The sequence below is a fragment of the Watersipora subatra genome, chromosome 2 (assembly GCF_963576615.1).
Source record: "Watersipora subatra chromosome 2, tzWatSuba1.1, whole genome shotgun sequence".
Lineage (NCBI taxonomy): Eukaryota > Metazoa > Bryozoa > Gymnolaemata > Cheilostomatida > Watersiporidae > Watersipora > Watersipora subatra.
In genome coordinates this window covers 23,311,192-23,322,565 of record NC_088709.1, presented here as the reverse complement: position 1 = coordinate 23,322,565, position 11,374 = coordinate 23,311,192, and the positions used below count along the sequence as shown (strand labels likewise).

Below are 11,374 nucleotides of genomic sequence, written 5' to 3'. Positions count from 1 at the left end.
TGACAACTTTCTGACGTTTTAATAGTAGTGTCGTGCCTTGATTTGGCTCTATCTCTGACAAGCGTTAGGTCCAATTGGGGAGGTAGTCCTCCATGTATTTAGGAATTTAAGTTTTCTTATAGTCATTCCGAAGCTGCTCTTGAACTTCCACAAGAGTACATAGGGCTACTTTTATTCCAAAAGGCAGATAGATAGGCTGGTTGGTTGTACTCATCACGCAACTATAGACCTCTCGTGTGGTAGGCTCATGCAGAGATGTGGCCACCCACAGGCCTGGAATCTTATATGAAGCTTCCATACGGCCGGTCCTGACATCCACTTCTGACTTAGTCTTGCTAGTTGCAGACACTCGGTATTCGGTGAAACAACCATATTTTGTTTGACTTGCACATTTATTGAAAGAGGTTTCCCGTCTTCCAAGCAACAGGCAACCGTGCTGCCCTTACATTGTAGCTGACAGTGACGGAAATCTACCCGGCATTCTTAAGCCTCCAAGAAATATAGCCCTAACAAAAGGTGGTTGTCCACATCAGCTACTACAAACTGATGTTGCAATTGCAATGGTACCAGTCAAAACTTTAAAGTAGTTACGCCTGTATCAACTGTACACTTGGTTAGAATAACAGACCAACTGTACACTTGGTTATAATAACAGACCAAATGTATACTTGGTTATAATAACAGACCAACTGTACACATGGTTATAATAACAGACCAAATATACACTTGGTTCTAACAACGGACAGAATGTACACTTGGTTATAATAACAGACCAAATGTACACTTGGTTATAATAACAGAGCAACTGTACACTTGGTTATAATAACAGACTAACTGTACACTTGGTTATAATAGCAGACCAAATGTACACTTGATTATAATAAAAGAACAAATGTACACTTGGTTATAATAACATAGCAACTGTACACTTGGTTATAATAACAGACCAACTGTACACTTGATTATAATAACAGAGAAACTGTACACTTGGTTATAATAACAGACTAAATGTACACTTGGTTTTAACAACGGACAAAATGTACACTTGGTTATAATAACAGACCAAATGTACACTAGGCTATACCCACAGACCAACTTTACACATGATTATTATAAGAGACTAACTGTACACTTTGTTATAATAACAGACTAAATGTACACTTGGTTAATAACAGACCAACTGAACGTTTGGTTATAACAATAGACCTGCTGTACACTTGAATATAATAACGGACCAACTGTACACTTGGTTATAATAACAGACCAACTGTACACTTGGTTACAATAACAGACCAAATGTACACTTGGTTCTAACAACGGACAGAATGTACACTTGGTTATAATAATGGACCAACTGTACACTTGGTTATAATAACAGACCAACTGTACACTTGGTTGTAATAACAGACCAACTGTACACTAGGCTATACCCACAGACCAACTTTACACATGATTATAATAAGAGACTAACTGTACACTTGGTTATAATTACAGACCAATTTTACACGTGGTTATACAAAATACAAGTATTATTTGTAATAGCTCTACATTACATTATTTTTATACAACTACTATATATATACACTATATAGTAGGGGTATACATCTATATGTATACAACTATTATATATGTGTACTTACAATATGTAGTAGTTTTATACATATGTTATGCAGGTGTACATATATATTTACACAACTACCATACCTGTCAGTGTTTATAAGCTGATTTTTAATACCGATGTAACACTAAGCATTTCACTGGTATGAATACAAAATACAAATGGTATTTGTGATGGCTCATTAACAACGAAGGGGATGTAACTCAGTGATAAAGCGTGAGGATAGGAGTGATAGGAGCGTGAGGGCCCAGGTGCAATTTCTGGCATCTCCAAATCTTCTGATTTTCCAACAAATAGTGAAACCTTTATTTGATCATCAGCTTTGGCTTCTGTATTAATTATGATTGATTTTTGTGTAAAAACGATGAATAGGTAGGTTATGTAGAGGCGCACTAACTGGAGATTCCCGTTAATGTGCCCCAGGTACCTAGTAGCGGCTAATAGTCCGAAAAGTATGGTACTCTATACGGCGAACACATATACACATACGCAGATAGATAGACAGACAGACAGACAGACAACGATTGCCGTTTATATAGTAGACTAGCTGCATTACCCGTGTTCGGGAACAGATTTACGTAAAGCAATAGTTTTATTGAGAGTTGTCTTTCATACTGTAAAATTTGCGTATTTTGCGTACTCTGATTATATGTCAGTCAATGTTAGTAGTTATGACTACCAGTTACAGTCTAAGTACAACCTTAACGTTGATACAAAAACGAGTCACTCTGAGGAAACAAGAGTATTGTTTTGTTAAAGTTGAGTTATAGCCAAACCAGCCATATAGTGGCAAAAATATTTAGTAACTTGAAATGTCTCTTTACGTTTATATGGGTTTAATAGTTCTAAATTTAAATGGAACTATTCTCACATAGACTAATTCTTTAAAAACATCCAAAGTGTAAACAATTAAAGTTAATCAAAATAATCATAAAGACTGGAGAAGTCAAACTTCAAAATGACAAACGTATATATTTTTCATTGTTCGTCTAAAGTCTTACACTACAGTAGCAAAAGCTAAGATATACTAGAATACACCGTACTGGTGATTCGATAAACAGTTTATTACAGGAAGTTTAAAGTAGGCCCCAAACCTCTCATGTAGTTTAACATAAGACAAAGATTGTCTTAGTTTTTCTATAGTTCATTACACCTACACACAGAAACATACTGTTTGCAGGTACACCTGGCCGGTAAAGAAGGCACTTACTGTGAAAAGATGTTCAGCTAAACCGTATGATTTCGTATATAAACTACACGGTACAAAAGAGTGTGAGTGGGCCAATTGTGGCGCAGCATAGAGACCTAGCAAATGAATACGCAACCAAACAAATCAATTGATTATTTTCCCCGATATGAGGATGTTTTTACAAGCGCCGATTTACCTTTACTTCCATTGGTGCATTTCCTAACAACAATACTATGGCTTTAATTGATATACATGTATTTGTTTTCTTATTGTTTTATTTATATTTTTATTATGTGTTTTAAATTTTTAGGAGTTGGTTTTATGCATGATGTATTTGAAATGTGAAATTAGTTAGTTTTGCTCTCCTTTTACCTCATCTACGGGTCTCATATGGTCACAATAAATGTCTCTACCTTGATTATGCTTTAAAATGATATGAACATCACTTACCTAGGAATGGCTAAAAATATCAACTTTTATTTAAAAACATGTTTTGGTCTAGACAAGTAAATAAAACTAAAACTAATGGGAACAGACGATGTCTAAGGTCAATAACAGCACCAGGTTAAGATAAACAGCAATACAAAGTTACGGTCGATAAGCAAATGAGGTTGGACACATTGAGCAGAAAAATCTCAGTTCTGGGAAGTCAATAATTGTGGAATGTATTGATCATGTAAAACTCTACATATAGAGTGCAGAGAACTATTATAACAAACACTGATTACAGCTCTGGAGTATAGTACTAGACATAAATAGTAATAGTATGGACATAAACTGTAACTCTGGAATAAAATAAAAATAAAAGTTCAACTGTGAAGGGAAAATACACTAAATGTAACACTAATACAACTTTCAATATTAGAAAAGTAGCTTAAATTAGTTTTTTTCTTGAAATTACTCTAAACTTGCTCAAACCTTCTAGAATTTAGACTAATTTCATAGTTGTTTACTTTTTGTTTCTAGAGTTGTAGACACATTGAACCCAACACGCTGCAACTCAAATAATCTATTTATGACAAAACACAGCAAGTACATCAGTCTGTTTATCAACATGTGTCTGTTATCATAGCTATAGACACAGCGAGTCCAATTGTCCTTTCATTCTTTTATTTGTGTGTCTTAAACAAGCTGAAAAATAAAGCCATAGTCACAGCGAAACCCATAGTTTAATGATCACAAAATACAGCAATTACAATATTCTGGGATTCATAGAATTTGGGTATTTCCCTGCTAGTGACCGGTATACTTGTTGAAACAATACAAAAGGATGAAAAAGACAACTAATAAAAAGTAAATACAACATACTAATACATCTGCAATGCAAAAAGTGTACACTCCAAAGATAACCCTTAAAACAAATATAATATAAACTTAAAACTTATAATATTATATCTTAATATAATTTATATATATTTCTCAATGTTGGTCGCCGGTTTTTGTCCATCGAAACGCTCAGCTATAGCTATTAATTAATATTTTGGAATAAAGAATCCGTATCGCAGAAGATTTGGCCTCTAACCCTCCGTTTCACAACTCCAATGCCTTACCAATTCAGCCACACAAGGTTGATGGATTCACTAGGTGATATATGTCGCAATATGAGAGCAAATACGCTACGCTCTCCTTCACGATGCAAAGTGATGGCGTAATGTCATGAGAAGCGATAGCTCTTATTAGTAAGCTTACTCAAATTATCCATTAGCAATGTGCCAGGCATGTTTGTAAACTTATTTTTAATACCCGGACAACGCCGGGTAGCACAGCTAGTATTATTATAAATATTATTATCATACAATATAGGACACATACTATTATATGATATGTTAGTTGGTATGACAAGCCTAGCACTAGACTGTTGCAGCAGGATTGAGAGTGTTGATGTATTGTCCATGACGGTGTTTGTTATGCTTACAAAGGAAAACCCAAGAATAATAAAATTAGTAAGACACAACGAAACTGCTTTAGTCTTTACACATTCAATTGGCTGGCACAATAGAGCCATTGAGCACTTTCCAAAAGGGTTTAGAGTCGTAAAAACGCATTATCATCAGTGCATTCTAGAAGCATTTGCAATACTGACTAAAACAGCTGCTAGTGTAACACAAGGCAAAGCATACTGCGTTAAAATGAAGCTTTCTGTCACTTTAATTTTGGTAATGACAATTGTTTCTACAGAATGCCATCAGAAGGACTTGTCTTTCCTTGTAGAGCAGCTATTAGATGAAGTTCTAGAAGATGGCTACTGTCAAGGAATGAACATGGCGAGTGAGTGCAACTAGCTATCTTGTTTGTATTTCCTTCTGTGTGTTATTTTCTAATGTATGGTAAGGCTGATGCCAAAAACTTTGTTTTATACTTTTTCCTGTTAGTATGTATCTTCCAGTTCTTTAGAGGTTTGAAGATTTAAATCTGTAATCATGTATCTATTGTTTAATGAATTTGTATATATAGTTTGGTAAGTTTGTGTCTATGGTCTCATAAACATTGGTATCTGATTTGGCGGAGTTGTATGTATCTATCTATATTCTCCTAAACTTGTACATATGATTTGGTAAACCTGCATCTATGGTTTCATGGAGTTATGTCTATGAGTTAGTTTATAAAATAATGATCATGATTATTACTGAGCACCTGAGTGATTGCACAATATCTTTGTAACTGGGCAAGGTGTTCCATTGCGTAATAGCCATAAGTCATGCTGACTCATTTATTGGTAGTTGGGTTTTTGTTAGGGCTTCGGCTCTTGCCTTGTTTGAATAGAATATTCTGAAACAATGAGAAGTCGACCTATTTAATTGGTGTGGTGTTAATTTATAAATCAATATTATGCATTGTATTAGATTTGACTACTTGAAAAATTTTCAACAAGGTTTGTATATCCATAGCTAAACATCAAATGACTTCAATAGAATTCCAGGGTAGTAAACCAGGGCGTTGCAATTCCAAAGGGCTAGCTAATAGTAACGGTAAACTGTCTAAAAATATACTTTTTTACTAGTGTTTCACTATTTAGTATCCAAAATGGAATAACAACATTTTGGGAGTCGAAATTATTTGTATAAAAAAGGAAAGTTATTATTTTTGCATAAAAAGTTAATGACAATAATGGTACACTTTGTTATAATAACAGACCAACTGTACTCTTGGCTATAATAACATATCAACTGTACACTTTCTTTTAATAACAGACCATCTGCATACTTTGTTATAATAACAGGCCAACCGTACACTTTATAATGAAAACAGACAAGTGGTACATGAAAGTCATAGTCTAGGCATCCAAACAGCCGAGGTTATATATAATCATTTGTGATTGGTTGAGACTCCTTGTTTTCCAGAGCTGACTGCGGAGCAATGCAAACAGAACAAATGGAAGAACCTTGTAAAGCTGTTAAACAGCCTGATGACTCATTGCTTGGCTAGAACCACAAACTATCTTGATGGTGGGTTCCTCATACCCTTATCTACTCAGTCAATGCTTTGACAGTAACTACAGGCTATATAGAGGGTTGGTTCCTTACACCCTTAGATACTCAACCATTGCATGGATACAACTACAGGTTATATAGAGGGTGGGTTCTTTATACTCTCAGATACTCAGTCATTGCATGGATAGAACTACAGGCTATGCAGAGGGTAGGCTCCTTAAACCCTTAGATACTCAACCATTGCATGCATAGAACTACAGGCTATATAGAGGGTGGGTTCCTTATACTTTCAGATACTCAGTCATTGCATGGATAGAACTACAGGCTATGCAGAGGGTGGGCTCCTTATACCCTTAAATACTCAACCATTGCATGCACAAAACTACAGGCTATATAGAGGGTGGGCTCCTTATACTTTCAGATACTCAGTCATTGCATGGATAGAACTACAGGCTATATAGAGGGTGGGCTAGCTATAACTACAGGTTATATAAAGGATGGGTTTTTTTATACCATTAGATACTCAGCCATTGCATGCATAGAACTACAGGCTATATAGAGGGTGGGTTTTTTATACTCTTAGGTAATCAATAACTGCATGGATAGAACTACAGGTTATATAGAGGGTGAGTTCCTCATACTCTCAGATACTCAGTCATTGCATGGATAGAACTACAGGCTATGCAGAGGGTGGGCTCCTTATACCCTTAGATACTCAACCATTGCATGCATAGAACTACAGGCTATATAGAGGGTGGGTTCCTTATACTCTCAGATACTCAGTCATTGCATGGATGAAACTACAGGCTATGCAGAGGGTGGGCTCCTTATACCCTTAGATACTCAACCATTGCATGCATAGAACTACAGGCTATTTAGAGGGTGGGTTCCTTATACTCTCAGATACTCAGTCATTGCATGGATGAAACTACAGGCTATGCAGAGGGTGGGCTCCTTATACCCTTAGATACTCAACCATTGCATGCATAGAACTACAGGCTATTTAGAGGGTGGGCTCCTTATACTCTTAGATACTCAACTATTGTATGGATAGAACTACAGATTATATAAAGGGTGGGTTTTTATACTTTTAGGTACTCAATAACTGCATGGATAGAACTACAGGCTATATAGAGGGTTGATTCATCCTGCTTTTAAATACTTGTTATATAGTATATTTTATGTTTTTTTCTTTAGATTGGGTCAGAAATAATACATACCCCTCTTCAGAGGGTGTTCAAGTTTTAGTGCAAAGTTTGGTCATGCACTGCCTCGACAGCCAGGAGATCGGCACTTCCACAAAATATTCGAAAGAAGCATCCGGTAGGTTATGGCAGCATTGGCCATTCAGTATTCTTGTTGTACTGAGTGTGTGAATGTGACCATGTCTAGACACAAATGAACAAGTTTCATTATGGAAGGTAAAAAGGTTTATTTCCTTCTCATTATATGGAATATAAATGTGCCAAAAATGGCCACACCACATTTTGTAATTGTCAAAAGATTTTATGTTTAAAAAAAATGGTGGTCAAATCTCCAATGAATCTACCAGTGGTGAAATTTTGTTTTTCTATTTCTCCACAACTGTTAGGGGTCACAAGGTCTTCTTACCACCCAGTTCAGAGAACTGGGGAAACTTATAAGTGATCAACAACATGTGTCAGATAAATTATTCAATCTTCGCTGAGGATTCAAAACTAGTGGTTCAAAACTACAGTTAGGTATCTCTTTTGTCATCAAGATCTTTTGTATCAGCCTGAAAGACAATTGGCCATGATCCTGGGCTGACAAATCCAGAAACCGGATTTATTCCAATTTAATCTTAAAACTGGAATCGGGAAGTCCAAAAACCCTCCTCACGCATATCTTCTGCTAGCAGTAAGCAATGCATGAAGGCTAGAGTGGTAGTAGAAAAATTGCAGAGTGGTTGCTCTGAGAACCAAATGAATAGTCTCTGATTCTCAACAGCAGTTGAGTGTCTCTAATTATGAAAGTTTTCACAATCAGGACCAAATAGACCTGCCATTACAGGTAACCTCTGCTCACTCTAAGAATGCGTAGATAACTCCCAAAAACTTGAAGGATTCCACAATAATTTTTACTATCACTATCGATGGCATCTGATTAACTGCATATACATGCAAATCCACCGTGCAATGGAGTTTGCACTGGGGACAGATTTGACTCGCTATGAGCAAGTGGAGATAATCCTCGCAAAGTTCAAGGATTGCAAAATTAGCCTGTATCATGATATTAACCATTATATTATATTTTATGTACTTTATTTCTAGAATTATCTTCTCTTGGTTACAGCAAGTTGAGATAACTGATAGTTTATCTTATCTTGAGTACTTACTTATCATTATCTTATCTTAAGTACTTTATCTTTAGATCCTTGCACATCAGCTAACACTAAGAATCTTACTGAGTGGTGGAGACAAGATAATCAGGGCTCCAACATACGCCCAAACAATAATGATTATCACTGTGACAAAGAGCTCCAAGGCAATGAGATATGGTTTAGGTTAGTAAACCTTAGTTGTCCCTACAAGCATGCATAGATTTGCATGTGCATGTACAGTTTATGTATATCATATGTACCAGTAATAAACAACTTCAGGAGTAACTTTTATCGTTGTTTTATCATTGTTTTTATTTACACTCAACATCTGCGAAAGCTACTTGTAAACATTATGTAAATTCTGCTCTTTATGTTGTGATTTATTATTATGATCCATTTTCTAATTATACATTTTGTTTCGATATCATTCAGGATCAAAGGGGCAGCAGGAACCCATATTGCTGACAAATGCGTACCCCAACTTTCTTGTGGCAGTCATGGTGGATTCTGGTCTGATGCAAAAATGCCAACTAAAGTAGGCGACACATGGGAGGTGCCAGTACATGGCAGCCTCAATCGCAATTGTGACTGGTAAGACTGCTCTCATATGGCAACAGTGCCCTTATTCAATTACCTGCTATTTCTGTCCTGGTTGGAAAGACCTTAGAGGCTAAAAATTATTAACATAGCACCTCTCTATTAATACACAATCGAGCCTCTACATAACAACAACAAGAGCAGGAACAGAATATATCATATGTACAGTCTTGTAAGCCTTCTTAAAATACTTAACAAATTTAAATTAAAAAATTAAAAAGAGTGGCAGCCGTGGTTTTTGCCGCACCATTAAATGTTTGGCAGCTGTGGTATCTAGTCTTCTTACTGCTTAAGATATTTCCCATTGCATTGCTCTTAGCAAATTTCTTTGCATTTGTTCTTCGACCTTGACATATTCCTTCGTGTGTCTAATAACCTAGCGTCAATACAGAAAATACAAAGCCGGAGGCAGTGTAGTACTAGCCTTTAATGTGATGTTAGTCCTAGAAATTAAGCTACACAAAATATAGCAACGGTTTCTACATGCAAAATTATTTTGTTCTGGAATCTGCATCTTATGTTAAATTGTTGTAAGTCAGAACAAATATCTCTATAAGAATACATTGTAACTTCTGTAATCTGGTCCAAAACCCATAAACATACGGCAAATCTAATAAATACTACAAAAACTTACACACAGCATTGTATAAAACTTATTTAATTATTCACCCGTTGAGGTGATCATAAGAAGTTTAACTGTATTTTTATAAAACAAGCGCATTAGAATTTCTCCATAGCCATCCAAATACACCAGTTTTATAAATTACTTCACATTTTGGCACATTTTTGATGTAAATATATACAATTAACTGTTTCTATAAAACTGTGGGAAACTTCATATAGAGCTTTGTGTATATTTCAAGTTGAACAGAAACTGTTTTGTGTTCGTGACAATTAGAAACATTTATGTCATGAATGTGTGTGTGTGTGGAAGGCTCTGGAATGAGTTTATTATAAAACTAAAAGGCCCATACGTTTTAATTCCCGTATTGCTCACTTAGCAAATCATCAGGTGTGAGATAAATTGCCATTACACGATTATATCGTTTATATGATTAGCGATACCACTTCTAATGGTGGCGATTTTCAAATCATCTACCTTAAAAATTGCTACCAAACAATTAAATCGCCATATCGTTAATGAGTAGTACATTTGCATAGCTGTATAGACACCTATGTATATATAGCGGGGGAGTTAAGTTTCTATTCATAAGATGATCACTAGATGAATTGTATAAAGTCATGTTTTAGAATTGTCTTCTCACTTCTGACACGAGAGTTGTCTCACCGGTATGATGGCTTTTGAGTACTCTGTTTATATGTTAGTCAATGTAAGTAGCTATGACTACCAGTTACAGTCTAAGTACAACCTAAATGTTGATACTAAAACGAGTCACTCTGAGGAAACAAGAGTATTGTTTTGTTAAAGTTGAGTTATAGCCAAACCAGCCATATAGTGGCACAAATATTTAGTAACCTGAAATGTCTCTTTACGTTTATATGGGTTTAATAGTTCTAAATTTAAATGGAACTATTCTCACATAGACTAATTCTTTAAAAACATCTAAAGTGTAAACAATTAATGTTAATCAAAATAATCATAAAGACTGGAAAAGTCAAACTTCAAAATGACAAACGTATATATTTTTCATCATTCATCTAAAGTCTTACACTACAGTATCAAAAGCAAAGATATACTAGAATACGCCGTACTGATGATATTGGGGGATTCGATAAACAGTTTATTAAAGGAAGTTTAATGTAGGCCCCAAACCTCCCATGTAGTTTAACATAAGACCAAAATTGTCTTAGTTCTTTTATAGTTCATTACACCTACACACAGAAAGATACTGCTTGCAGGTACACCTGGCCGGTAAAGAAGGCACTCACTGTGAAAAGATGTTCAGCTAAACCGTATGATTTCGTATATAAACTACACGGTACAAAAGAGTGTGAGTGGGCCATTTGTGGCACAGCATAGAGACATAGCAAATGATCAACCAAACTACCACCAACCACAACCAAATCAATCGATTATTTTCCTTGACATGAAGTTGTTTTTACAAACGCTAATTTACCTTTATTTCCATTGGTGCATTTCCTAACAACAACAATACTATGGCTTTAATTGATATACATGTATTTGTTTTCTTATTGTTTTATTTATATTTTATTATGTATTTTAAATGTTTAGCTCT

The 11,374-nt window shown here is 35.4% G+C and overlaps 1 protein-coding gene across 1 annotated transcript; it reads left to right on the top strand.

The window, feature by feature from the left end:
• The first annotated feature begins 4,895 nt into the window (after positions 1-4,895).
• LOC137388767 (uncharacterized) lies at positions 4,896-11,157 on the top strand. The gene is made up of 6 exons (XM_068075217.1): positions 4,896-5,075; positions 6,149-6,253; positions 7,436-7,561; positions 8,630-8,762; positions 9,012-9,170; positions 11,037-11,157. Exons 1-6 carry the CDS (start codon positions 4,937-4,939, stop codon positions 11,155-11,157), a joined length of 783 nt encoding a protein of 260 aa, XP_067931318.1. The 5' UTR covers positions 4,896-4,936.
• Positions 11,158-11,374: the final 217 nt, after the last annotated feature.

Coding starts and splice junctions, on each gene's coding strand:
- LOC137388767 (XM_068075217.1), top strand. CDS start 4,937: ATGAAGCTTTCTGTCACTTTAATTTTGGTAATGACAATTGTTTCTACA. Junction 6,254..7,435: donor AACCACAAACTATCTTGATG/GTGGGTTCCTCA, acceptor TTTTTTCTTTAG/ATTGGGTCAGAAATAATACA. Junction 7,562..8,629: donor ATATTCGAAAGAAGCATCCG/GTAGGTTATGGC, acceptor CTTTATCTTTAG/ATCCTTGCACATCAGCTAAC.